The 27,274-nt window shown below is 48.0% G+C and overlaps 2 protein-coding genes across 3 annotated transcripts in view; both read right to left on the reverse strand.

Annotated features, from left to right (window-relative positions):
• Positions 1-27,274, reverse strand: part of CDRT4 (CMT1A duplicated region transcript 4) — a 116,379-nt gene that overhangs the window by 49,242 nt on the left and 39,863 nt on the right. The window contains exons 1-2 of one of the 2 annotated variants that reach the window (XM_017348924.4): positions 12,745-12,873; positions 1,294-1,393 (exon numbers count right to left, since the gene is read on the reverse strand). In XM_017348924.4, the coding sequence (XP_017204413.3) occupies positions 1,294-1,332 (39 nt within the window). In that variant the 5' untranslated portion in view covers positions 1,333-1,393; positions 12,745-12,873. Of the gene's footprint in view, positions 1-1,293; positions 1,394-12,744; positions 12,874-27,274 lie in introns of those variants that run through there. The other variant, XM_089318418.1, reaches the window with a different exon arrangement.
• Positions 12,762-27,274, reverse strand: part of TVP23C (trans-golgi network vesicle protein 23 homolog C) — a 77,210-nt gene continuing 62,697 nt past the window's right edge. The window contains exon 8 of the mRNA XM_089316643.1: positions 12,762-12,872. The gene's annotated coding sequence lies outside the window, so the exon portion shown is untranslated. The remainder of the gene's footprint in view (positions 12,873-27,274) is intronic.

Here is a 27,274-nt window from a genome sequence, read left to right on the forward strand (position 1 = left end):
TTAGGTGCTCGGCCTGGCTCCTCCACAGAAAGCTTCATCACGAATGCGGCAAACCTCCGCACCCCCTCTTGGTGTGGGCGATGCCATCAGTCTGGACTTTCAAACTGCAAGACGGCCACAGCACGTGGTATCTACTTCCAGAAGAGTTCCCTGCGCACTCCTGCTGCAGTCACCCTTCAAATACATGGATTTGCTCAGGCTCCTGACTGCCTACACAGCCAGTAACAGGCAGAGCTCCCAGCCCCCACTTATTCCTGTCTTCTCCCACCACGCCTCTCACACGCCTCCTCCGACAGCCATACCGCAGTGGTGGTGCTATTTTTTTAAAGTACTAATTAGTTTATTTCCTATGTATTCCCACTGGCTTCTTCTTTCTCACTGATGGGCTGTTAAGAAACCACAAAGAAACCAAATTACTTTAGTAAAGAAAAAAAAACACACACACACAGAAGCCAGCAGAGCCAGTCTTCCTGTCTTCTAAGACCAGACAATACCGGGCTAAGGACTTGGACAGGGTCCAGTGGGAGGAATGTGAGCGAGACAGGAAGTGAAGAAAGAGGCGACCTTCACCGCTGGAGATCTGCTCTCGCCCTGCCAGGCAAAGCTCATCGCCCCCTCTTCCGGGCTCCCCAGACCTGCGTTTATCCTCATCTTGCTGTGGTTCACCTGTTTGTTGTTCCAGGGGATCCATGGCTTTTTAAAGTGTTTTAGTTCCTGCCATCCACACCATAAAGGGCTGGCGATGTGCATGGCCAGGTACTATTTAGATTATTAATTTTTAAAACCCCCTTAGTTCATTTAATGCAGTGCAACCGTGAGGTCTTGCGTTTTTAGGATCCTGTTTCAGTGCAAGTGTCAAGAACACTCAAGTCAGTCTGGAACCTTCTTTTCTCCTTTCTGCTTTCCACAATTCCAGGAATGCTAAGGTGACCTGGGACTCCAACAGGCCCTATACACACATCAAAGTCTTGTATGTTGGTTAATCGCTACTTCCTGGTGAAATTCCTTAAAGATGGACCAACGCCAGAAGCTGATATTTTTTCCATAGGAAGACAAGAGCGCTACTTCTCACTTTCCTTTCCAGAGCAAGCTTAAAGGATGGGGGAATGCCTGTACTTGTCCCCACAGGCAAGTCTCACCTCCTGACCTACTGACCCCCTACCTCATAACCTCTTCCTAGAGATCTCTCCCAACAGCCAGTGAACACCAGTGAGCCCTCAAGCAGTGAGTTATTCCAGTACCAAGCATTCATAGCATAGGAGAAAAGATTTAAAAGATTCTGGCTTTTGTTACCTGTGATCCTGCAGAGGGTTTCATTCTTCCTCTTGGCATTCAATGTCTTCATTCCAAAAGGTCCTCGTGACATCTGCCCGGGTCCTCTTGCAGGGACACTCTGAGTATCAAAAGAAAGAATCATTTTGGAGATGTCCATGAAGTGTTCAAGGGCCATGCACAGACAAGGAGACCTCAAAAGGTGTGTGGAAGATGAAATTAAAAGATAAGTCTGTTTTGGTGCAGATTGTTTCAAAATCCATGCATAGTTTTTTTTGTTTGTTTGTTTTTTTGACAGGCAGAGTGGACAGTGAGAGACAGAGACAGAGAGAAAGGTCTTCCTTTTGCCGTTGGTTCACCCTCCAATGGCCGCCACGGCCAGCGCGCTGCGGCCAGTGCACCATGCTGATCCGATGGCAGGAGCCAGGTACTTCTCCTGGTCTCCCATGGGGTGTGGGGCCCAAGCACTTGGGCCATCCTCCACTGCACTCCCTGGCCACAGCAGAGAGCTGGCCTGGAAGAGGGGCAACCGGGACAGAATCCAGCGCCCTGACCAAGACTAGAACCCGGTGTTCTGGCACCGCAAGGCGGAGGATTAGCCTAATGAGCCGCGGCGCTGGCCATAGTTCTTTCAATATGCATTTTCCATGAACTTGTTGAAAACCTCTCCTGAAAGTGGTTATTGTTTTTTAAGATTATTTTTTAAGATTTATTATTCAGGGGCTGGCACTGTGGTGCAGTGGGTTAATGCCCTGGCCTGAAGCGCTGGCATTCCATATGGTCACCAGTTTGAGACCCGGCTGCTCCACTTCCAATCTCACTCTCTGCTATGGCCTGGGATAGCAGTGGAAGATGGCCCAAGTCCTTGGGCCCCTGCACCCACGTGGGAGACCCAAAAGAAGCTCCTGGCTCCTGGCTATAGATCAGCGCAACTCCGATGTGGCCAACTGGGGAGTAAACCATTGGATGGGAGTCCTGTCTCTCTGTCTGTCTGTCTGTCTCTCTCTCTCTCTCTCTGCCTTTTCCTCTCTCTGTGCAATTCTGACTTTCAAATAAATAAGTAAATCTTTTAAAAAAGATTTATTATTTATTTGCGAGATGAAGTTACAGAGAGAGCCTCCATCGGCTGGTTCACTCCCCAAACAGCAGCAAAGGCAAGGACTGAGTGCCCTGAATTCCATCTGGTTCCTCCACGTGGGTGTAAGAGGCTTGAGACATCTTCCACTGCCCTCCCAGATGCATTAGCAGGGAGCTGGGTAGGAAGTGGAGCACCCAGGACTCAAACCGGCCCTCTGATGCATGATGCCGGTGCTGCAAGCTGTGGCTTAACCTGCTGTGCCACAACGCTGGCCCTAACAGTTTTGCTATTAGCTTCTCATTTATAAGAGGATGAGCCTTGATGTAGTGTAAATACCAGCTCTATTTCCACTCCAAACATGAATGACACAGAACAGACTCACTACTACACAAAGTAAGAGTTAATAACGCACAGAGTAAAAACCCAATGCTATTGGGCAATAGGACAGAATTTTGCAACCTTTTTTAACGACATTTTTTGGGAAAAAAAAAAAAAAAAAAACAGGGGCCAGCGCTGTGGCGCAGCAGGTAAAGCTACTGCCTGCCTGCATTCCATATGAGTGCTGGTTCGAGTCCCGGCTACTCCACTTCTCACCCAGCTCTCTGCTATAGGCTGGGAAAGCAGTAGAAGATGGCCCAAGTCCTTGGGCCCCTGCACCTGCATGGGAAGACAGGGAGGAAGCTCCTGGCTCCTGGCTCCTGGCTTTGGATCAGTGCAGCTCTGGCCATTGCAGCCATCTTGGGAGTGAACCAGTGGATGGAAGACCTCTCTCTCTCTGCCTCTGCCTCTCCTTCTCTCTCTGTGTAACTCTGACTTTCAAATAAACAAATAAATCTTTACAAAAAAAGAAAAAAATTAAAGTATAATTCTTTCCTTTAATGTTATTTGAAATTTCCAAATAAGTAAAACAATCAATAAATCTCATAATTCCTACATGACCTACTATCTACCCACCCCAGCCAAAAGCCATTCTCGTAGTTCTTCATAATTTTGTTTCCAAAGGGGGCATTTATAACAAAAGCTAACATCCACTGAAAACATGCCACATGCCGGGCCCTGTTCTGAACACCTCAGGAGCACAGACTCCGTCACTCACATCAACTCTGTGAGACTGGCACTCTCGCCTTCCCATTTCACAGATTAAGATCCTGGGGCACAAACAAAGGTGGGAGAGGGGGGTTTAATTTGCTCAGACTCACAGCAATAGGGGGGCAGAACCCGGCTTGGAATCAATCCCTAGTTTCTGACGTGTTTTTGCCAACCCCCTAAGGTAACACGCATCACTGGCATCATTCTTGGCTAAATTTTCATTCAGCAGTGGGTGAGCATTTTCTTGCAACATCTTCAGTTAAGGCTGCTGGGACATGCAATGTGGCGGCAGCTCCCAAGCACAACAGCTGCTCTGGGGGGACCTTGGCTCTCAGCAGTCCTAAGCCTGGACCTGCTCAAAACCCCACAATTCATGTGTTGGCAAACGAGTCCCCGCACTCATCTGTTAATGCATTTGGAGGCAGGGCCTGGGGGAAGTATTTAGGATTAGATGAGGGTGGGGTTCCCAGGATGGGCCCTGGCACCTGGACAGGAAGAGGAAGACAGGTCCCAGGTAGCAGGCTTGCTCTGTCCCACCATTGTGATGCACCCGCCATGCTGCGCCCCAGCATGGGGCGACCTCACCTGATGTTGGTGCCATGTTCTGAGACCTCCCAGAACCGTGAACCAATAAACCTTTAGTCTTTGTGTCTCTATGCTATTTAGTTATACAAAGGCACTGCGTTTAATGATTGAGATTGTTTCTTTAACCGCTGCTGCCTGCCATAAAGCTATCCAGGCTGTCACAGTCTTGTGCTGGTTAGAAATACATAAAGCAATGGAAATAGGTTAAATAATCAAGGGTGTAGGAACCACAGCGACTGAAGATAAAAGACTCAAGACTTGTTACTGAGCCTTGCGTCTGACCCCAGTATGGGAGACAAACCTCAGAAAAGGCTGCCTCTGCGGAAGGCTAGCAGCCCACAGCCAAGCAGGGGGCGTGCAGAGCTGGACCCTGGAAGATGGCCTGCTTTGCAGGTGCCCAGGCTGGACATGTCCTGATACGGGCAGAAATTACCTAGGCCAGGCTGGGAGCATCGGTTTCACCAGCCCAAGGTCAACACAAGAGCGAAACCTGAAAAACCAAGGGACTGGCTTTCCCAGGATGAAGTAGGAGTGTAAGCCCCATAGCACCCATGTCTGTGGTTTGCTAGCTCACCGTGTGTCCTCACACCTAAAACAGTGTCTGACATGGAAGAGAGGTTGGCTACTCTTTTGATACCTCGCTAAGGAACCAATGAAACAAGAAAGAATAGATTTCCATTCATCCCTTTAGCACCTGGGGCATGGATTACAGGAAAGCCATCAGTCAGCAGTGTCTGCTCCCAGGCTGGGACAGCCCAGCCCCAGCTTGTGCCCCTCCCTACTCACAGCTAAAGCTGCTGGGCTGGGGAGCTGTCAGCCTGGGGTGGAGGGGGGGAGGATTTTAACAGCACCAGGTCAGTGAGAATTCCTTTGAGGCTGGAAGAGGAAACCAATGGTACTGAGGTTAAACGTTTTCACATGAGGGAGAAAAGCATAGGGACTGTGAAACATTTGCCATCAGGGTGGAGATGACAGAGAGATGAGAGGAAGAGAGACAGTAGGTAGATAAATGATAATAAGATAGATGGATAGATGATGATGATGAAAACAGATACAATTGATATAGATGATAGATATTTCAAAAAGTTCATGGAAATGGAAATAAAAGACGAGCTTATCTGGATGCCAAACATTTTTAAAACCCTAGATAGTTTTCGTAATACATATTTTCCATGAACGTTTTGAAGATGATAGATAATATGTATATGGATGATAGATAAATACTTTGATATATACAGATTGGATCAATCGACTAATAGGCAATAGGTAGATAAATGATATACTGATAGAATCACAAAGATAGAATCATATACACACATATGCATGTGTGTATATATATTTGATAGGAAATATACAACACTGCCTTTTTCCCCTCAAATCTAGTTTCTTTTGTTTCTTGTGTCCTCCCCCAAAATTGCATGAAAAAACCATATGGAAAGAAATGGAAATTCCTATTCTTTGTTCTACCTTTGCTATTTTTATATATATATTTATATTTACATATAGCAAGTATAGGATTTGCTGTATGGAAACTGAAACATTATTCAGTTGCCAGAGTGAGCGCTATAAGGTGAACTGTGTCCCCTACAAAGACATTGAAGTCCTAGCTCCAATACCTGTCTATGTGACCATATCTGCACACAGGGTCTTCACAAAGGCGATGGGCTTCTGACCCAGTTTCCTGCTAGTCAGTGCACACCCTGAGAGGCAGCACGTGATGGTTCAGGTACCTGAGTCCCTGACGCCCGTGTGGAGGACCTGAACGGAGCTCCTGGCTCCTGCCTTCAGCCTGGCCCAGCCCTAGCTGTTGCAGGCAACTGAGAAGTGGACCAACAGATGGAAGATCTCTTTCTCTCTCTCTCTCTCTCTCTCTCTCTCTGTCTGCTTTTCAAATAAAATGAAAATAAATAGTAAATAATTTTTTAAATGGGTCCTAATCTAACATGACTGGTATCCTTATAAACAGGGTGGGGGGAACTGGACCGAATGGCATGTACACAGGGAACAGCAGGCAAAGATGAATGCAGAGATTGGGGTGATGCATCTCCAAGCCAGGGAACACCAAAGACACCAGAAAAATCCCAGAACTGGGAAAGAGGTCTAGAACAGTCCTCAGCTGGAACAAACTCTGCCGTCACCTTGATCTTGAACTTTTACTCAGAGGTAATAATAATAAATTGCTGTTGTGTTGGACACTGAGCTTGTGGCCTTGGTTACAGCAGCTCTAGGAAATGAATGCAGAGAGATGCCACAGAACGCACAGAAAGCAATGTCATTAGGGCTCCGGGTTATCCAAACTCCTCCAAGTTCTCCTTCCCTCCGTCTGGGCTCCACTCCCAGGAAGGCTGTCACTCACTACACAGCTCACTACACAGCGGCCCCGGGAACCCCAGATTTGCAATCTTCCAGATTCCTGCCCTTTGGGGCAGCCGGGGGTGGGGGCTGGGTGGGGGGAAGCTTCTCTTCCCAGGAGTTGCCAAAAGACCTGGAACCAAGTCTTAATGATTTGAACTTAGGGGTGGGGCTGGCTCCACTGACTCCACAGAGTCTGAGAGCGGGACAAAGATTTTTTTTTTCACCCCCATGGAAAGCAGAGTTCTGTTACCAAACAAGAGGGGAAGTGTATAATGAATGCCAGGCTGGCCAAACACAGGAAGGTATCTGGAACCCATTTTCACATGAGGGAGTCACACATCCAGCCCACAAGTACAACTGCATGCAAGACATTGTTCTAGATTCACCCAAGAGCAAGATGGACAAAGATTTCTGCCCTCTTGGAAGCTTATACTCCAGCGAGAGGCACTGAAGGCCCAGAAAACCACTGACCAGTTCAACGCCTGCTGTCTTGTGGGCGCTGAAGGTTTGTTGCATGAATCAAGGAATGGAAATGAGAACTAGTGGCCCTTCCAACTGAATCCCAGCTAAGCCCACAGCAGTGTAGGTAGGGGATTTCTAAGATTCCCAAATGCTCTATGGGATGGGATTTCAGTAAATAAACAGGCAGGTGAATCTCTAAGCTCCAGGAAGGCTATAATAACTTTATTCACACAGGAGAATCTGCTACCTAGTGATGCAGCACTTTTTTTTTTAACAAGCACATGGAAAACCAATTAAAAATGACCACGTAAGAACCCTGTGACAATAGTCCTTTCACGGAGTTAAAACTGGCTGCCTCTTAATTACTATTTTTCTGCTTCTTCGTGAAAGTCTGCAGCAGGCTGCCCCAGCAAGAAGAGAGCTGTGCTTATTCTAAGGAGGAAAAAAGAGCATGAAGTCATTGGATTTTGCAATCAGGATTCTTCAGCAGCCAAATGCATCCAAATCCAAAATGTCCCTCCCTGGATGAGATCACGGATGGAGTGACTCCTTGCGACTGGGCTGTGAGCTTTCGGGAAAAGGAGCCTTCTAAAATAACAGCACCCGCAGCTCCCTCTGAAATCCTCAATCACTAAAACAGGTCCCTGCTGTCTGAGCAAATGGCCAGCCCTTGTGCCTTCAACCAAGGGCAAAGCTGGTGGCCCTAGGAGAAGGCTCGATGCAGATTCACCACCTTCAAAATCATCAATGACTTTTTATTCCTCGATTTATTAATTCATCAAGAAGCCCTTTTCTGAACACTGTATCCAGGCATGAGAAACAGTAAGCAAAAAGAGACCTAAGTATTCCCTCCTCCTGATATGGCCTGTCCTTGCCTACAGTTTGTGTAGCTTACAGACTTGCGCCAATCAATCTCAGTGATGTCCAGTGATTTCCAGTTGCGTGGGAATCGAAATGTAGAGATTTGACCCAAACAAGGAGGTCAGAGAAGAGCTCCCAGGGAGTGATCATTCCAGTGAAATTTAAAGGATTGAGTAGGAGGTATCAGATGAAAAGAAAACATAAGAGCACTTCCAGGAGAAGGAACAGAATGTACAAAGATCAGCAGTGAACAAGAATACACAAGGGGGTTTGGTGGGAAATGAACTTGAAAAAGATGGCAGAGAAGACCATGAAGAGAAGCCACATGAAGAAGCTTTGTCTTCATGCTAAGAGCAAGAGGAAGGCATCCAAGGTTTTAAGCGATGAATAAGACATCCAGGCTTGTGTTTTGAAGCCACAGAGGGTGAGGGATGGAGAAAGATGGTCAAGGGCAGAAGCAGGTAGACCACTGAAGATGCTTTAGTAGTCCATGGGTAACTGATGAACCAGGACAGTGGTGAAGGCGATGGAGAAAGGAAGCCTCCCGGCATGGCTGAGGAGGTCAGGTGGCAGATCTTGCTGATTATCTAGATGCAAAGCCGAGTGTGAGGAAAGCATCGAGATCAGCTCCTGGATTTCTGGCTTGCATAACTGGATGTGTGGTGGAACCATTGACTGAGGTAGAGCAGATGGGAAAAAGAGAAGTTTTGGAGGAGAAGTTAGTTGGTGAGTTTGATTTTGCTTTATTTACTTTTTTAAAGATTTATTTATTTGAAAGGCAGAGTTAGAGAGAGGCAGAGGCAGAGAGAGAGAGAGAGAGAGAGAGAGAGAGAGGTCTTCCATCTGCTGATTCACTCCCTAGATGGCTGCAATGGCTAGAGCTGTGCCAATCCGAAGCCAGGAGCCTGGAGCTTCCTCCAGATATCCCACATGGGTGCAGGGGTCCAAGCACTTGGGCCATCTTCTACTGCTTTCCCAGGCCATAGCAGAGAGCTGGATTGGAAGAGGAGCAGCCGAGGCTTGAACCAGTACCCCTATGGGATGCCGGCACTGCAGGCAGCGGCTTTACCCACTACACCACAGCGCAGCCCCTGACTTTGCTTTAATCAATAGACTACTTTGGGACTGGTACTGTGGCACAGCAGGTTAAAGCCCCAGGCTGCAGTGCTGGCATCCCATATGGGCACCAGTTCATGTCCCAGCTGCTCCTCTTCTGATCCAATTCTCTGCTATGGCCTGGGAAAGCAGTAGAAGATGACCCAACTCCTTGGGCCCCTGCTCCCACATGGGAGACCTGAAGGAAGCTCCTGGCTCCTAGCTTCGGATCAGCTCAGCTCTGACTGTTACGGTCATTTGGGGAGTAAACCAGAGGAATGGAAGACCTCTCTCTCTGGCTCTACTTCTCCCTGTAACTCCTCTTTCAAAATAAATAAAATAATTCTTTAAAAAAATCAATAGACTACTTTGTAGAAGTTTTAGTTTTCTAGAAAACAATTGAGAAATACAGAGGGTTCTCACACACTTCATCTCCACCACTCTCCATTGTTAACATCTTCCGTTAATATAGCTCAATTTTTTTTCTTTTTTGTTTGTTTGTTTTTTTACAATTGGTGAGTCAATATTGACACAGTGTTGTAAACCAAGGTCCATAGTTTACATAGTGTACTCTGTTGTACAATTCTATGGGTTTGGACAAATGCATAGAGTCACATGTCCACCAGTGCAGGGGCATGCAGATCTGTGTCACTGCCCTGAAAATGCACTGTGCACCTGTTTGTCCCTCCCCCTTCCCGCCCCCATTCCTTTTGCAAGTCTCTATAATTGTGCAGTTTTCAGAATGTCACAGAGTTGGAGTCATACAAGTAGTGGGCTTCTCAGACTGTCGTTCATTTAGCAATATGCATTTATGATTCTTCTATGTCTTTTTATGGCTTAATAGCTCATTGCTTTTTATTGCTCAATAATATTCCATTGTTTGCATAGACCAACATTTTATCCACTCACCTACTGCTTCCATCATGGACAATTATGAATACAGCTACCATGAACATTTATATACAGAGTTTTATGTGGACATAAGTTTTCAACCCACCCAGCCATGTGTCAAGCAATAATAACAATAAATATTGCTAACTTTGCTGTAAGACTATTATTTTTTTAAAGATTTATTTATTTATTTGCAAGTCAGAGTTACATAGAGAGAGGAGAGGCAGAGAGAGAGAGAGGTCTTCCATCCGATGGTTCACTCCCCAATTGGCCACAACAGCCAGAGCTGCACCAATCTGAAGCCAAGAGCCAGGAGCTTCTTCTGAGTCTCCCACATGGGTGCAGGGCCCAAAGAGTTGGGCCATCTTCTATTGCTTTCCCAGGCCATAGCAGAGAGCTGGATCAGAAATGGAGCAGCCAGGACCAGAACCAGTGCCCATATAAGATGCTGGTGCTTCAGGCCAGGGCATTAACCCGCTGCACCACAGCATCGGCCCCAAGGATATTATTTTTTAAATATTTTTAAAGATTATTTTATTTATTTGAAAGACAGAGTTACAGAGAGAGGTAGATCCAGAGAGAGAGGTCAACCATTCTGCTGGTTCATTCCCCAAATGACCAGAGCTGAGCTAACCTGAAGCCAGGAGCCTGGATCTTCTTCCAGGTCTCCCATGCTGGTGCAGGGGCTCAAGAACTTGGGCCATCTTCTACCGCTTTCCCAGGCCAAGTGGAGCAACTAGGACTTGAACTGGCACCTATATGGGATGTCGGCACTGCAGGCTGGGCTTTAACCCACTGCGCCACAGTGCCAGCCCCAGAATATTACTATTTATGGAAGAAACTGCCAAACCGTCTTCTAAAATAGCTGTACTATTATTTCGTTCCCACAGAAAGGAGCGAGGTTCCTGTTGCTCCTCACCATCCTCACACAAGTGCGTGATGCTGTCGGTGTTTTCAATGTTAGCCATTCTAATAGGTGTGTGGTGGCCATTCATTGTGATTTCCGTCGGTAATTCTTGACGACACATGATGCAAGGGAATCTTTCTATATACACATCTGCCTCCGGTATATCTCATTTGCTGGGGTGTCTGTTATTTTGTTGACTTTTAATTGGCCTAGTTGTTCACTTATTTTTCAGTTTCAAGACTTCCTTAAATAAAATGGATAAAGTCCTTTTTTTTTTTTTCTTTTGCCAGGCAGAGTTAGTGAGAGAGAGAGAGAGACAGAGAGGGAGTTATAGACAGTGAGAGAGAGACAGAGAGAAAGGTCTTCCTTCCGTTGGTTCACTCTCCTAATGGCTGCCACAGCCGGCACTGCGTTGATCTGAAGCCAGGAGCCAGGGGCTTCCTCCCGGTCTCCTATGCAGGTGCAGGGCCCAAGCACTTGGGTCATCCTCCGCTGCCTTCCCAGGCCACAGCAAAGAGCTGGACTGGAAGAGGAGCAACGGGGACAGAACCGGCACCCCAAATGGGACTAGAACCCAGGGTGCCAGCACCGCAGGCGGAGGATTAGCCAAATGAACCACGGTGCCAAAATCCTTTATTAGATATATATTTTGGCCAATATTTTCTCCCAGTCTGTGGCTTTTCTTTTTCTTTTAAAAAAAGAGAGATTCATTATTATTCAAAAGGCAGAGTTATAGAAAACAAGAGAGGGAGAGACAGAGAGAGCGAGGTCTTCCATCTACTGGTTCACTCCCCAAATGGCTGCAAAGGCCAGAGCTAGGCCAATTCAAAGCCAGGAGCCAGAAGCCTCCTCTAGGTCTCCCACATGGGTGCAGGGGCCCAAGCACTTGGGCCATCCTCCACTGCTTTCCCAGGTTCACTAGGAGGGAGCTGGATTGGAAGTAGAGCAGCCAGGACTCAAACCAGTGGCCATCCGGCAAAAGTCCCAAGACAGGAAGGAGCAGAGTGAGCTCCAGGGCCCAAAGAAGCTGAATATAGCTGGAGCAAAGCGAGACCAGGACTCGAGCCACTCTATCCAGGGCCCTGAAGGCTGCAGCAAGAAGTTTAATCTTTACTCACTGTTCTTAAGTGTTGAAACTTAACTGAAAAGTGATCCCTGTTAAATATAAGAGTGGGAATAGAGAGGGAAGGGATGTACAATTTGGGACATGCTCAAGCTGACTTGCCCCAAACGGTAGAGTTAGAAACATACCAGGGGATTCCAATTCAATCCCATCAAGGTGGCATGTACCATTGCCATCTCACTAGTCCAAGTGATCAATTTCAGTTCACAATTGATCATAATGATAGGACTAAGAGTCAAAGGGATCACATAAACAAGAGTAGTGTCTGCTAATACTAACTGATAGAACAAAAAAGGGAGAGAACGATCCAACATGGGAAGCAGGATACACAGCAGACTCATAGAATGACGAATGTCTAAACAGCACTCTGGCCTCAGAATCAGCCCTTAAGGCATGCTGATTCTGTTGAAAAGCCCATGGAAAGCCAGACACTCTGGAAAAAAAAATGACCTACATGAAAGATCTCTGTGTGTGAGATCCCAGTGGAAAGAACGGGCCATCAAAGAAGGAGGTACCTTTCTCTGAAGGGAGGAGAGAACTTCCACTTTGACTATGACCTTGTCTAAATATGATAAGAGTCGGTGAACTCAAAAGGCTTCCATAGCCTTGGCAACTCATGACTGGAGCCTAGGGAGATTACTGATACCATAAACAAGAGTGTCAATTTGTTAAGTCAACAACAGGAGTCACTGTGCACTTACTCCCCATGCAGGATCTCTGTTCTTAATGTGCTGTACATTGTGATTTAATGTTATAACTAGTACTCAAACAGTATATTTCACTTTGTGTTTCTATGTGGGTGCAAACTGTTGAAATCTTTACTTAATATATACTAAACTGATCTTCTGTATATAAGAGAAATGAAAATGAATCTTGATGTGAATGGAGGGGAGAGGGAGCAGGAGAGGGGAGGGTTGCGGGTGGGAGGGAAGTTATGTGGGGGGGGGGGAAGCCATTGTAATCCATAAGCTGTACTTTGGAAATTTATATTCATTAAATAAAAGTTAAACAAAAATCTTTACTCACTGAAGAGTTAAGTCCTGAGGTTTTCATGAATCTCCTTGAAGGACAAATCTCCCATGTTATTCATGCCAACTCCTCTTCTTGAAAGCAGTGGGGATCCAGTTACATCCCAGGATTTAATCCAGCACTTCCTGTTGAGCATGTGTTTAATCAACATTTACTGAATAAACGCATTAACTATCAAGTAGGCTGTGTGGAGGCATTTATATAAGTATTCATATGCAGATTCATTCACATCTCACGAGGGATTATTATGTGCCAGGCACCATATTGGTTGTTGTGAACGAAGCCAGGAGATCTACTCTCAAGGAGCTTATATCTGAGCAAGAGGAAATGGTTAATGAAATACATGCATAAAGTATAAATCCTCATAGGGTGCTAAAGGTATGGTCAAGAGGCCAGCGCTGTGGCGTAACAGGTAAAGCTGCCACCTGCAGTGCCAGCATCCCATATGGGTGCCAGTTCGAGTCCCGGCTGCTCCACTTCCGATTCAGCTCTCTGCTATGGCCTGGGATAGCAGTGGAAAATGGCCCAAGTGCTTGGGCCCCTGCACCCGCATGGGAAGACCTGGAAGAAGCTCTAGGCTCCTGGCTTCAGATTGGCCCAACTCCAACTGTTGCAGCCATTTGGGGAACAAGCCAGTGGATAGAAGACCTCTCTCTCTCTCTCTCTCTCTCTCTCTCTCTCTCTGCCTTAGCCTCTCTGTAACTGTGCCTTTCAAATAAATAAATCTTTAAAAAAGGAGAGAAAGAGAGAAGGAAGGGAGGGAGGGAGGGAGGGAGGGAGGGACACAGTCAATGAGTCAATGAGGAGCTGGCGCTGTGGCTCACTTGGTTAATCCTCCACCTGTGGCGCCGGCATCCCATATGGGCATTAGGATTTCAACACAGGGGCAGACGCAAACGTTCTGCCCACTGCAAGAAGATACTTAAAACCGTAAGTCACATGCAGTCACCCTGTAGGTGCATGTGGTGCCCCAGGGTGTTCCAACATCCCACTCCTCGCCACCTCCACTGCTGCCACCAGGTGCAAAACTCATCCGAAGCCACATTTCAACAGCCTCCTGAGTGGTCTCCCCGATCCACCCTTGCCCCCTCCTGTCCATTCTCTACTCAGTGCCCATAGTGATCCCACCAAAGTCAGATACCATCGCTCCTCTGCACAAACCCTGCCAGGGAAACAGCTCAGATGGGGCACTCCATACCATGGAACACAGCTGAAGTGCAGACACCTGCTACAAGCCTTCAAGACATTACCCTACGCGAAAGAAGCCAATCATAACAGACCCCTGTATCACGGACCCCACTGACATACTATGCCAAGAATAGGTAAATCTGCAGAAAGGCTGTCATGGGGAGGGGAGGGAGGAATACGAAGTGACTGCAATAGGGACAGAGTGTGCACAATGCCATGTTCACAATGGCTGCCCAACTCTATGAATATCCTGAAAACCACTGAGTGGTACCTGTTGCATGGGAGCCTTGCGTGCCACAGAGATAATATCGCCATTCTGCTGTCTAAACCTGCCGTGGCTCCCCATCTCATGTCATCATCTCAGGCCCCTCTTTCCTGCCCATGTTCTGTCTCTAGTCTCTAGACTTGATTCTCCCTACTCTCCCCCATCGCTCCCCTGGCCCAAGCCACCACAGCCCCCTTGCTGGACACCAGGTGTATATACCCCAGACTCAGTCCCCCCACCCCAGACACCACAGCCCCCTTGCTGGACACCAGGTGTATACACCCCAGACTCACTCCCCCCACCACAGATACCACAGCCCCCTTGCTGGACACCAGGTGTATACACCCCAGACTCACTCCCCCCGCCCCAGACACACAGCCCCCTTGCTGGACACCAGGTGTATACACCCCAGACTCACTCCCCCCGCCACAGACACCACAGCCCCCTTGCTGGACACCAGGTGTATACACCCCAGACTCAGTCCGCCCACCCCAGACACCACAGCTCCCTTGCTGGACACCAGGTGTATACACCCCAGACTCAGTCCGCCCACCCCAGACACCACAGCTCCCTTGCTGGACACCAGGTGTATACACCCCAGACTCACTCCCCCCGCCACAGACACACAGCCCCCTTGCTGGACACCAGGTGTATACACCCCAGACTCAGTCCCTCCGCCCCAGACACCACAGCCCCCTTGTTGGACACCAGTTGTATACACCCCAGACTCACTCCCCCCGCCCCAGACACACAGCCCCCTTGCTGGACACCAGGTGTATACACCCCAGACTCACTCCCCCCACCACAGACACCACAGCCCCCTTGCTGGACACCAGGTATATACACCCCAGACTCAGTCCCCCCGCCCCAGACACCACAGTCCCCTTGCTGGACACCAGGTGTATACACCCCAGACTCACTCCCCCCGCCCCAGACACACAGCCCCCTTGCTGGACACCAGGTGTATACACCCCAGACTCACTCTCCCCGCCCCAGACACCACAGCCCCCTTGCTGGACACCAGGTGTATACACCCAGACTCAGTCCCCCCGCCCCAGACACCACAGTCCCCTTGCTGGACACCAGGTGTATACACTCTAGATTCAGTCCCCCGCCCCAGACACACAGCCCCCTTGCTGGACACCAGGTGTATACACTCTAGATTCAGTCCCCCCGCCCCAGACACACAGCCCCCTTGCTGGACACCAGGTATATACACCCCAGACTCACTCTCCCCGCCCCAGACACCACAGCCCCCTTGCTGGACACCAGGTGTATACACCCAGACTCAGTCCCCCCGCCCCAGACACCACAGCCCCCTTGCTGGACACCAGGTGTATACACTCTAGATTCAGTCCCCCGCCCCAGACACACAGCCCCCTTGCTGGACACCAGGTGTATACACCCCAGACTCAGTCCTCTGCCCTCCAGGGCTCTGCATGTTTCACCACTTCACGTCTCTCGGTCACGCTGTCACCTTGCCGAGACACCTTCCTGGCAGCCCACACTTGCCCACAGTGCCTGTGTATGCCCCTTCCCACTTTCTCTCTTTGTGTCTCCCCATTATCCATCTCACTATTTACACCACCATTTGATTTTGCATTCCGCCCATTGCCTGTGTTCCCAACTAGAAGGCTAAGTCTCATGAGGATGGGAATTTTCTTTAGTTGTGGTCATTGCTGAATCCACAGAGCCTAGAATAAGGGCCAGCACCCAGAGGGCACTCAGCAAATATGAAGTTGCTTCAGAAAATTGGAATTAAAAGATAAGTTTATTTCAGAGCAAAAAAAAAAAAAGTTGAAATCCATACACATGAGGGATCTTCAAAAAGTTCATGGAAATATGCATTCTGCAAAAGCTATGCACAGATTTAGAATTTTAATAAACATGTTTTAATTCCATTGCCATGGAATTTTTAAGTACCTATATATATTTTGAAGATCCCTCATATATATTCAATGGATAAAGTTGTGTTGCCTTTTGGTAACTACAGATTTTTATTCCGGGGTTATTGAGGGATTTTTTTTTCCCTGCAAATTTTCTTAAAAAAAAAATTTGCTTGAAAAGCAGAGTTACAGAAATAGAGATGAAGAGACAGAGAGAGAGGGATCTTCCATCCACTGGTTCACTCCCCAAATAGCTGCAACAGTCAGAGCTGGGCCAGGCTGAAGCCAGAGCCTGGAACGCCATCTGGGTCTCCCACGTGCATGCAGGGGCCCAAGTATTTGGGTCATCTTCCACTGCTTTCCCAAGTACATTAGCACAGAGTTGGATCAGAAGTGGAGCAGCCAGAACTCAAACTGGCACTCATATGAGATGCTAGCATTGCAAGCAGTAGCTTAAGCTGCTGCACCACAACACCGGCCTCAATTCTACAATGAATATGCATTACTTATACAGTCAGGAAAAATGTCATATAAAAGGGAAAGGAATCCTGCTACTGCTCCTCACTGTCTACAAGGTGAAACCCGAAACTCCTTATCAGGCTTTAGTTTTTCCAAAACCAAAGATCTCCATCCCCTTCTGTGCCCCCTGCCCTGGACCAAAACAAGTCCTTTGGAGCTCTGGCTCCCCAGGATGAAAGTAGACATTTTCCAAAACAGAAGCAGGGGGGATCCCCGTGCTTTAACGTGGTTGTGCAGGCTTTGTCTTGTTTGTTTGTTTTGCTAAGGGCCTTAGCTTTGTGCGTTGTGGAGCTCTAAGAAGGCTGCATAGTGGCAACCTTGCCTGATGGATTGACCCAAGATCCCTTCTAGGGTGGCTCATCTCCGAGGACTAGAGTTCCACGGAACAAGTTTTGGGGGTACCACCCTAGTCAGACAGGACTCCTGGCAGTTCCGAAGCATCTCCTCTCTCCCCAGCTCGAGCTTCTGGAATTCTGTCCCTTTCTCTGCCTGAAGAAACCCCACCCTTGCTTCAGAACCCAACCTTTCTGGCGCCCAACCCGTGACACCTTCCCCGATTGGCTGCTGTAGCATCTCATTCTCCTGCTTTTCTGTAGAACTCTACCTGATGGAAGCTCTCATCGCGGTGGTTGCTGGCGCCGGAACCAGCTGTGAGGATGTCTGTCTCCAGCACCCAACTGTGAGCCCCGTGACAGCAGCAACGTTGCCTTCTGTGTGGGCTTCCTGCAGGCTTGGTGTGGAGCGGGGCTCCAGGAGTGCTGACGCTCCTGCAAAACTCTCTTTTGGAAGCAGGTGAGCCTCCCCGCTTAGGGCGCAAAGCCCAGCAAGTGGGCTGGAGAGGAACCCCAGGCGTGCCTCCTTCAGCTCCCCCTTCTCAGCATCTCCGCCTATGGACACAGGTGACTTAGCTCATTTTCTTGTTGCTAATCACACAGCAGAGGTCTAGCTAGCTCAGGGCCCTGCAGGTGCAAAAGCACAACCCTTGCATCAGCTCCCGCTGACGGCCTCATGGTAGATGGCGGGGGCACTGCGAAGGACAGAAGTCGCATGGCATGAAGGGAAGACAGCCAGAGAGCAAACAAGAAATCCACACTCACCTGACCACACCCGGCTCTCACAGAAACCAAGCCAGTGCCAGATGTAACCCACGACCACCGCTAACGTGTTAACCCCTTGGTGTTAAGTTATGCCCCCACCTTCTCCTGGACCTCACCACCTATCAAAACCTCCACACTTGGAGACCAAGTAGCCAGCACATAAACCTTTGCAGGGAAATATAAAACCACCACCCTGGAAAGGCTCTGGCCACTGAAGGATGAGCATCCTTGATGTCTTTTCCTCAGCTGTTCTCCATCTTTATCTTTGAAATCTTTTTCAGAAGGCTGTTTTGAAATCAGAGGACCTAGCTTTTGGAGTTCAGCTGGTCTGGCCATATTGGTGTTACATTGGGTCCACCCATCTCCTACTAACGTGTAGGTGAGCAAAGGAACCGTTTAGAAAATTTTTAAAAGTCTGTTCCGTGAGAGGCAGAGAGAATGGCAGGGAAAAGCACTGGAGCGGGAGACAGGAAGCTGACCCTCGAGTTCTAACAACAGCTCTGACATCAAGAGATGAGCTGATCGCTGCGCTCTTCGAAGGCTCTGCTTCCTCCATTCTAAAGTGGAAGGAGCCTAGAAGACCTCTGACAGGGCTAAGACTAAAGGTTAATTTATAATGAATTTTTGGGGGGTATAAATGTTCTGAGATGGTTCTTGTAGAACATTCTAGTAACCATGCATCCCTTCCAATGACCATGGAGGGCCATCCGATACAGTAAAGCTCCATGGTCCCCACCACCCTCAACAGGCAAAAATCATATGGGATTGTTCATCTGCCTCACTAGTCACTTCCAAGATGGTCTTGCGGGAGGTGTGCATAGAGGAAGCTTCTATCTGGGTAGAATGTTGGTGGCTCAGATCAGAGAGAGCTTGAATGTGATTTGTACCCACTCTAAAACAGCTTCCTATGGACAAATGATATCTACAGAACCCACTCACAAGGCGGATTTCTTTTCAGTTTGTATTTATGTTACTCTTACTTCTGTGAGAAGCAAGAGAGAGAGAGACAAAGACAGAAACAGACAGAGAAATCTCCCATCTGCTGGTTCACTGCCCAAATGCCCACAATAGCTAGAGCTGAGCCAGGCCTAAGTCAGGAGCAGAGAAGTTAATCCAGCTCTCCCATGTGGGTGGTGGGGATACAGTACATGCTGCCTCCCACGATGTGCATTAGCAGGAAGCTGGAATCGGAAGTGGAGCTGGGACTTAAACTCAGACTCCCAGTGTAGGATATGGACAACACAAGCAGCGTCTTAACTGCTAGGCCGAATATCCACCCACCTCCAATCCCCCACAGTAAGGTCAATTTAAAATATTTGGTCCTCCTGCCCCATCAGTCACCCTCTCTTTATCCAGGCCCGCTGTCCCGATTTAGCTGGGAAAATATGGTTGTTGTAATGATGGCTCCATTCCTGCTGCAGGCAAGGAGTCCTGGGAAGAATTAGTCAGTCCTTCCTGGACTGTCAGGAGCTTCTGAGCAGAGGGAGGAGGACAGGGAAACAAACAGAAATCCTAGAGGGACAGTCATCTGAGCCTTCGTCATGGGGCCGTTCCTAGGACCCACCCTGGGGAGCAGTGAAAGGCCCATTGATCTGACAGGGGAGGGAGCGGCCCTGCATGGGTGACATTTGGGGCAAGGGAAGGCAGATGCCTGTGCTGGCCGAGATAAGGAGGCTTCTCAGGAAGTCTGAGTCACGTTAGGCCGACTCTCCCTCGAAGCATAGAGGCCTGAGCACGGATGGCCAAGACTTCCCCCCAAGCCCGGGAGGGGCGGGGGGGGGGGGCCTGGGAGTTTGCATTTCCTGTTGGTGTCATTTGACCTGGGCAGCCACCTCCCCTGGGCAGTTTCCGGTGGCCACCCTTACCCGGGCACATGGAGCCTGGTATTCCCAGCTCTTTGTCTCTTTGCTCATCTCACTTTTGTTTCCTCTGGAATGTTCCAAGCCCCTTGCATTGTCCTGTGCCAGGAATCTGAACATTCCAGGGTAGGAGCAAGACTTCATGTTACTCATCCCCTCTGTGTGATTTCTGGATGGAGGATCTGAGGACTGAATGCCGGTCCAGGTCTACCAACAACTAACAATCACGGCCAAGGCCCTCTCTGAATCTTAGCTTCTTCATACATCTCAGTGGAAACGGGGGTAGGATGGCACAATGCTGAGGAAACAGATTTGTAGAACAACTTTGATGTTTCCTGCAAATTACTACATTTGCTGCTGCCTGCTGGCTGGCACGTGCCATTAGATAGAACAGAAGTACTTACAGTTAGAGTCAGCCCTTGGTATCCATGTGGGATTGGGTCCAGAACTCAGATACCAAAAGCCACATAGGATCAAGCCCCTTACATACAATGGCATAGTATCCCGAGACAAGCACTGTGGTACTGCGGGTTAAGAAGCCACTTGCGACGCTCATATTCCAATCAGAGCACAGGTTTGAAGCCCAGCTCCTCTGCCTCCAATCCAGCTTCCTGCTACTGTGCATCCTGGGAGGTGATAATTCAAGTGATAGCTCAACTGCGTGGGCCCCTGCCATCTGTCTGGGAGACCCAGATGGAGTTCCAGGCTCCTGGCTTCAGTCTGGCACAGTCCTAACCATTGAGGGCATTTGGGGAGTGAAGCAGAGGATGGAAGATCTGTCTCTCTTTCTCTCTCTCTCTCTCTCTCTCTGCCTTTCAAGTAGATGAAAACAAATACACATAAAACAGGACACAATAACTGCATATAACCTGCGTACATCCTTTCCTATACCTTAAATCATCTCTAGATAATTTATAATACCAATAAAATGTAAATAACTGTTATACAATAATGTTTAGGAAATAGTGATAAGACAAAAAGCCTGTGTATATGTTCAGTACAGATACAATTGTGCATTCCCTGACATTTTCTGGCTGTGTTTGGTTGCATCTATGGATACAGAGAATGCAGATAAAGGGGGCGTCAAACTGTATTATCATTCATTCATTCCTTAGAAGTGAAGCATCTCAGCAGGTTTCTGCTAGAGGCAAAAATAGCAGTAAGTCAAGCGAGAGCTACTCCCCTTCGAGTTGGAGAAAGTGCTGGAAAAGGCTGGCGGAAGGGACGAAGCACACAAAGAAGATCCCGCGTCACGCGCTGCTTGGTCTCAGAGATTATGATACAAGGGAACATTTGCTGGAGCAAAACATCACTGGAAGCCAACTGATCCAGCATTCTTTTTTTTTTTTTGGAGATTTATTTATTTATTTGAAAGGCAGAGGGAGAATGAGAGAGAGAGATTGAGAGATCTTCTACCTGCTGGTCCACACCCTAAATGGCCACAACAGTCACCCGGCTGCTGCAACCTGGCCAGGCTGAAGTCAGGAGCCAGGAATTCCAGCCAGATCGCCCACATGGTGGTAGGGAAACCAAGTACTTGAGCCATCATCTGCTGTTTCCCAGGCTGATTAACAGGGAGTCAGATCAGACGTGGAGTATCTGGCATTCAAACCAGGATTCCAAAATGGGATATGGGCATCCCAAGCAGCAGCCCAACCTGCCCTGCCACAATGCTCACCAACTCTGCTTCATTTTCCAAATAGGGAGACCACAATCCCGTAGCCAGGAGTAGTGCCTGGCACCTGGACTTTAACAGCCCATGGCTTTGGGCTACTCCGTCTCCCAGCTCTCGGTGTCTTCCATTTTAGGATGGGGATGCTGGTAGAACCATAAGGGATGAATGAGAGTAGACAGACGGGCAATAGTAAGTAGGCAATCATCATCATCACCATGCTAACCTCCTAACCTCCTCCTAACCAACACTCTATGCCCTTCTGCAAGACTTTTCCAACACTGGAGATGATAGCAATAGTTCTTGAATGAGACGAAGTTCGATTTTGCACATACCCATTTCCCCCAAGAACCACCCAAGTAAATAAGAGAAAAACCACAGAGCACAATCCCACTTCCTCCATGAAGATCACTGTGTGGGCAACAGTGCTCAAGCACCCCACCATGGACCCCAGAACCCCCGAAGAGAAGTTGGCATGAATGCATTCTGAGCCCTGGGCTGACTTGACAGCACGCCGCGGGCTGAGAGAAACAAGGACAGGTATGCTTCTGGGGACCTTTCCTCCCCTTCCCCAACCTGAGTCTGATTTGGGGCTGGAAGCCAATCATCTGGAAGAGAGACAGCTGCTGACTGGGGACGACAGCCATGTGCCCTCCCGGACACCAGAGAGCCAGCCACGGGGTCCAGAGACTGCCCCGGCACGGTTGCCAGGGCCACGGCAGGGGCCAGCTCCCGCTGCTGAGCTGTGCTGCACCCTGGGAGCACCAGTCTTTGTGCAGCTAAAGCCCACAGGGCTTGGCCATTGTGGACCTGTCTGTCTGCATTCCGGCTGTGGGCTTCACCCTTTGGTGAAAGCGATGCTCCGGCTGCACGGGCATCCAGAGTGGAAAGGGCAGCATCGTCTCATCCTTTCATTGCAAGAGCTCTGTATGATTCCGGCCAGAGCCCTGTGCCGGGGGACGAGGGAGAGTCACAGGAATCTGAAAACCTCCCCCTGCCCTCAGGGAGCTTGTCAGCTCCAGCCCCCACAAGGCGTGGGGAGCACCGTCCTTCTCAGTCCTTAATACTCATGACTCTAGCTCAGCCTTTCTTGAAATGGGTGTTGAGAGCCACCAATCCTAGTGTTTGGAGGTAGGGCCTTTGGGAGGTAATTAGTCCATAATGTTGGAGCCTGATGAATGGGATTAGTGCCTTTATAAGAGAATGAGTGCAGTGGAGGATGGCCCAAGTGCCTGGGCCCTGCACCCGCATGGGAGACCAGGAGAAGCACCTGGCTCCTGGCTTCGGATCGGCGCGGTGCACCAGCCGCAGCGGCCATTGGGGGTGAACCAATGGAAAAGGAAGACCTTTCTCTCTGTCTCTCTCTCTCACTGTCCACTCTGCCTGTCAAAAAAAAAGGGGGGGGGGGCGGATAAGGAGATGAGAGCAACTCAGTCTCTCTCTCTCTCTTCCCCTATTTCCCTCTCTCTCCCCTTCTCTCTCCCTTTCTCTCCCCCTCTCTCCCTCTCTCTCCCCTTCTCTCTCCCTCTCTCCCCCTCTCTCTCCCACCTCTCTCTCATCTAAAAGCCAGGAAGAGGGCCCTCACTGGATACTAGATTTTTGGTTTTCCAGCCCCCAAAACTATGAGAAATAAATGTCTGTTGTTTATCCCACAGTCTACGGCAGTCTATTCCAGCAGTTCCAGGACACCTTTATCAGTGGAAAATGTAATAAAACCAGTTATTCATTAGATTTCTCACATTTGAAAGGCTAAAAAACAGAGTAGGTGCCTAGCAGTTGGTATAAGCTAAATGTTAAACCTGAAGTCCGGTACAAGGTACATGACTGCATGAGATTGCTCACTCTGGCTAACACTCGTTGGGTAGGTTTACCTCAACCATTTTCTCATTGCTGGTTTGTGACTGCTTATATTGTTCGGATTTCTTTGCTGTTGCTATTTACTATTATCTCATGGTATAGCCCCTAATCACAAAGTAAATCAAGGGCTCTAAAACAACGCATTGTAGAATAAAAATAGTGATGAGAACAGTGACATCAGTGTACTTGGAATAACATAATAAACAAAATAAGAAACATATACTACATATAAGAATAACAATAATCATTACTATAAGCATAATCCTGGTGGGAATATAGACCAGAAATTTATGTTCTGTGACTATTAACTATTTAAACTAAGTCCATACACACAGCACCCCCAAAAGAGAAACATACAGGGGCCGGCACTGTGGCGTAGTGGGTGGAGCCGCCGCCTGTAGTGCCAGCGCCCCATATGGGCACCGGTTTGAGTCCCAGCTGCTCCACTTCCAATCCAGCTCCCTGCTATGGCCTAAGAGCAGTAAAAGATGGCCCAAGTGCTTGGGACCCTGCATCCATGTAGGAGAGCCAGAAGAAGCTCCTGGCTCTTAGCTTCAGATCAGCACAGTTCCACCTGTTGCACCCAACTGGGGAGTTACCCAGTGGATGAAGGACCTCACTCTCTCTGCCTCTCCTTCTCTCTCTTTGTAACTCTGACTTTCAAATAAATAAATAAATCTTTTTTAAAAAAGAAAGAAACATACAAATAGGAATTATAACAATTTGTATCTTTTGATTGAATTTCATTGGAAAAATGACCCACTGTAATGTACAGTGGACTGTAAGTTAAGAAACTGGTAAATCACCTTTGGAATATCAATTATTTTTCTAAAGTAAGTGCACAATCATTCTTTCCAAGAAAAAAATTTGTCAGTAGAGTTGAAGAGATGAAAAGAAAAGTGCATCATTCTTATACCTAAACAAGCTGTTTAACTTACACTGTTTCAATGATGCTATAAAATGACAAACAAAAATGTTGAAAAGTATTGGGCTTAGAATAAAAATAAGTGCTTTTATTCTAATTTATCAAAACCTAAATTCCTGTATCAGATGATACTGCTGGCCAACATAATATCAGAGCTGCTTGTAATTACTGGTACTCTCAGCTGCATTCCACCTAACGATTCTCACCCAGAGTCAGTTCTGCCCGCACTGAGACCGTTGGCAATACCTGGAAGTACTTTTGGTTGTGACAACCAGGAAGTGAGAGCAACAGGGGACTGCTGCATGTGTGTGTGTGTGTGTGTGTGTGTGTGTGTCTAGAAGCCAAAGAAGCTGCTAAGATCCTCCAGTGCAAAAGACATCCCCCTACCATGAAGAATTCTCTGACCGGAAGTGTCAACAGGGCTAACGTTGAGAAACTTGATCTAAACCACTTCTGTGCAGAATGTGAATCAGCTACATGGGGAGGGGGCAGGGGGAGGAGAGACAGAGGAAAGACTTAAAGAATGTTTTTCTCTGTCTTTTCTTAGAAGTCCACACTATAGAGGACAAGATGGTATGCTAAGATCCTGATTATTTTCTGATTCATGAGCCCGTGAAGTATCTTCACCTCCATGTGCTGTGTGACAATGATCCAGATCTTTGAGCCTTCAACTTGCTTGATTGGCAGAGAACAGGCCAGCAAATGACCCAGTGTTCAAGTCAATTGTGAAAACCACAAATATGGCCAGCTACGGCCACTGCAAGTTCATCTTCTGGGCTTGTCTTGGTGATGAAAGGAAACTGTTTCTAGATTCTTCTTTTCTGCTCTGAAGAACATAGGCCCTGAGGGTGTAGAGAGATCTTCCTTGAGGTGTTGAAAGGATTACTTCCATTAAAAATGTTTTTCCTTGACAAAAATTACGTCAAGAAAGCCCCTTCTCGAGGTTTCAAGGAGCTTCCTGCAGGCAATGTAGCTCAACGATATTTTGAAGATGAATTTTTTTCAAGGCAAAAGCTACATTCATACTGCGAAGGAGTGGAGACCAAGAGTGAGCCAAGGTCACAGAAGGCAAACATAGCCCAACTGCTCCCTACTGTTGGGTTTCCAAACCCACCTGGAGGCCCTTTCATCAACCCGCAACCCCTTGCTTTGGATTAACCTTCTAAGAGGCCCCAGTGGGCCTTCTAAGAAAGCTTAACTCTGTTAAAAATAATTATCTGGGGGACTACTAGGTTGAGATGGCTCCAACACCTTGCATCCCTATGAAAGCAAACCAAAACCCAGCTCCGTGTAAACAGTAAAATGACACGTAAGCTCAACCAAGCAGAAACCACCAACCAACGTCGAACTGGGGACTTTCCACTTGAGCCAATCAAATGTTTTCTTTGTCTTGCCTCCTGGAGCACCTTACAAAGCATTCTCTCTCTGGGCCCCTCAGTGGAGCACTGAACCCCTTGTGGTCTGTTGTTGCCCAATTCATGAATTCATGCTGAATTTTCAAACAAATTCGTTAAAGCTTCAGTGCACAGGGCAGGCATTTGGCCTAGAGGTTAACATGTCTGCAGGCCCCATCAGTGTAGCTGGGTTGAGTACCAGGCTCTACCGACTCCAGCTTCCTGTTAATGTGGATCCTGGCTGGCAGTGGTGATGGCTCAACTATTGGGTTCTTGCTCCCAGTGTGGGAGACACAGATTGAGTTCCAAGCTCCACTGCAAACATTTGGGTAGTGAACCAGCAGATAGGAGCACTGTCTCTTTCCCCATTAAATAATAACTTTTTAAAAATCTGAAGCAAATTATTTTTTCCAAAAACTTTAGTGTGCCTAAATTTATTTTTAACAGCTCCTTGGCTTCTCTTTCATCTTTTTCTCCTCCATATCAAACACAGTTTCATTCTCTTAGGTAAGAAGATTTCCATCCCCTATTGGCAAAGTGGCCACCAGGGCAGTGGCTTAAGAATTCACGCATGGGGTGCCCAGGTGACAGAGCAACAGGTGACTTCATAGAGGCCTGTTCATGCCTAGGTTAGAGGAGCAGCCCCATGCCTATTCTCCCACGTGGTAAAGAAGGGAGCAAGCATGGGACTGAGAGCCAGAATACCTGAAGTCCAAGGGCCAGGACACCAAAGCAGGTGCAATGAGGACTACATGACTTGAGACCAGATAGGGATAAGGACATACTGAGGGTAGCAATGCTGACCTGTCACACTGCCACCACTGCTGCCTCTCACCACCACCCTACTGTCAGAGAATGGGTGTGTGAACTCAAATACCTCCCTTAGAAGACACTGGGAGGTGGCAGCATTCCATACTGGAATTTAAGCAGAAAAAATAAATAAAATTCTTGAAGTGACTAAGAGAATAGTCTTGATTGGTGAGGTTATGCATCCTATTATCAGGCAGGTGAAACTGAACCTCAGAATTGAGATTCCCAGGATGATAGCAGTAATGTAATGAGTATAATAAACAAAGCTCCCTGGCTCGCAAAGCCAAGTACAAGGCTTAAAAATGAGGTCCCCGGGTATACGCTTCACCTTGAGTAGCCATAGAGGCCCCTGGGAAGATGTGGATTTTTTTTTTCCCTGAAGATGAAACAAGGCTTGAGAGAGGAAATACTTACCCTTGAGATGCCAACATCAGACGGTTAAAAATCAAGCCCTGGGGACTGCTGTTCTTGCCTTGGCTCTCACCCTAACTACCATACAAACATGCTCCATGATCACGCCAGAAGGGCTCTGGCCCGAGACATCTGTAGAGCATTGAGAACAAACATCTGTAATTTAGAACATGTCCTTGGAACAGACTGCTTGGGCGTTGGGGTCTACAGAAACACCAGTGTCCTTTAGAGAAGTCAGGGTGAAGGCCAGGAACCGGGAAGCAGAGACGAGGAGAAGCTCAGGTTTGGAGGAAGCCACGGATGACTCCAGGTAGAGGAAAGCGAGCAGTTTCAGACAAGTGATGTCTTGAAATATCAATACAGATGTGAACTCCCAGAGAGCAGCAAGTTAATCTCATCAAGTGGTAGCTATAGGCAGAGCGAGTCTTTCCCTCTGGCGAGGGGGAGAGGCCCTAAGTGCACCATCGTGATCATTTTCAAAGCCAGGCTTTAAAGCTTACTCCAGAATTAAGCACACACCCACATACACCAACAGACTACAGAGCTCATCAAATGTTAGCTGAGAAGTGCTTCCAAAATTATCCAGTCTAGCGGCTTCATTCTGTGGATGAGGATACCCAGGGATGACAGGTCCTGCCCGTTGT

This window comes from Oryctolagus cuniculus, chromosome 17, assembly GCF_051225735.1.
Source record: "Oryctolagus cuniculus isolate XC-2025 breed Fujian yellow rabbit chromosome 17, ASM5122573v1, whole genome shotgun sequence".
Classification (NCBI taxonomy): Eukaryota; Metazoa; Chordata; class Mammalia; order Lagomorpha; family Leporidae; genus Oryctolagus; species Oryctolagus cuniculus.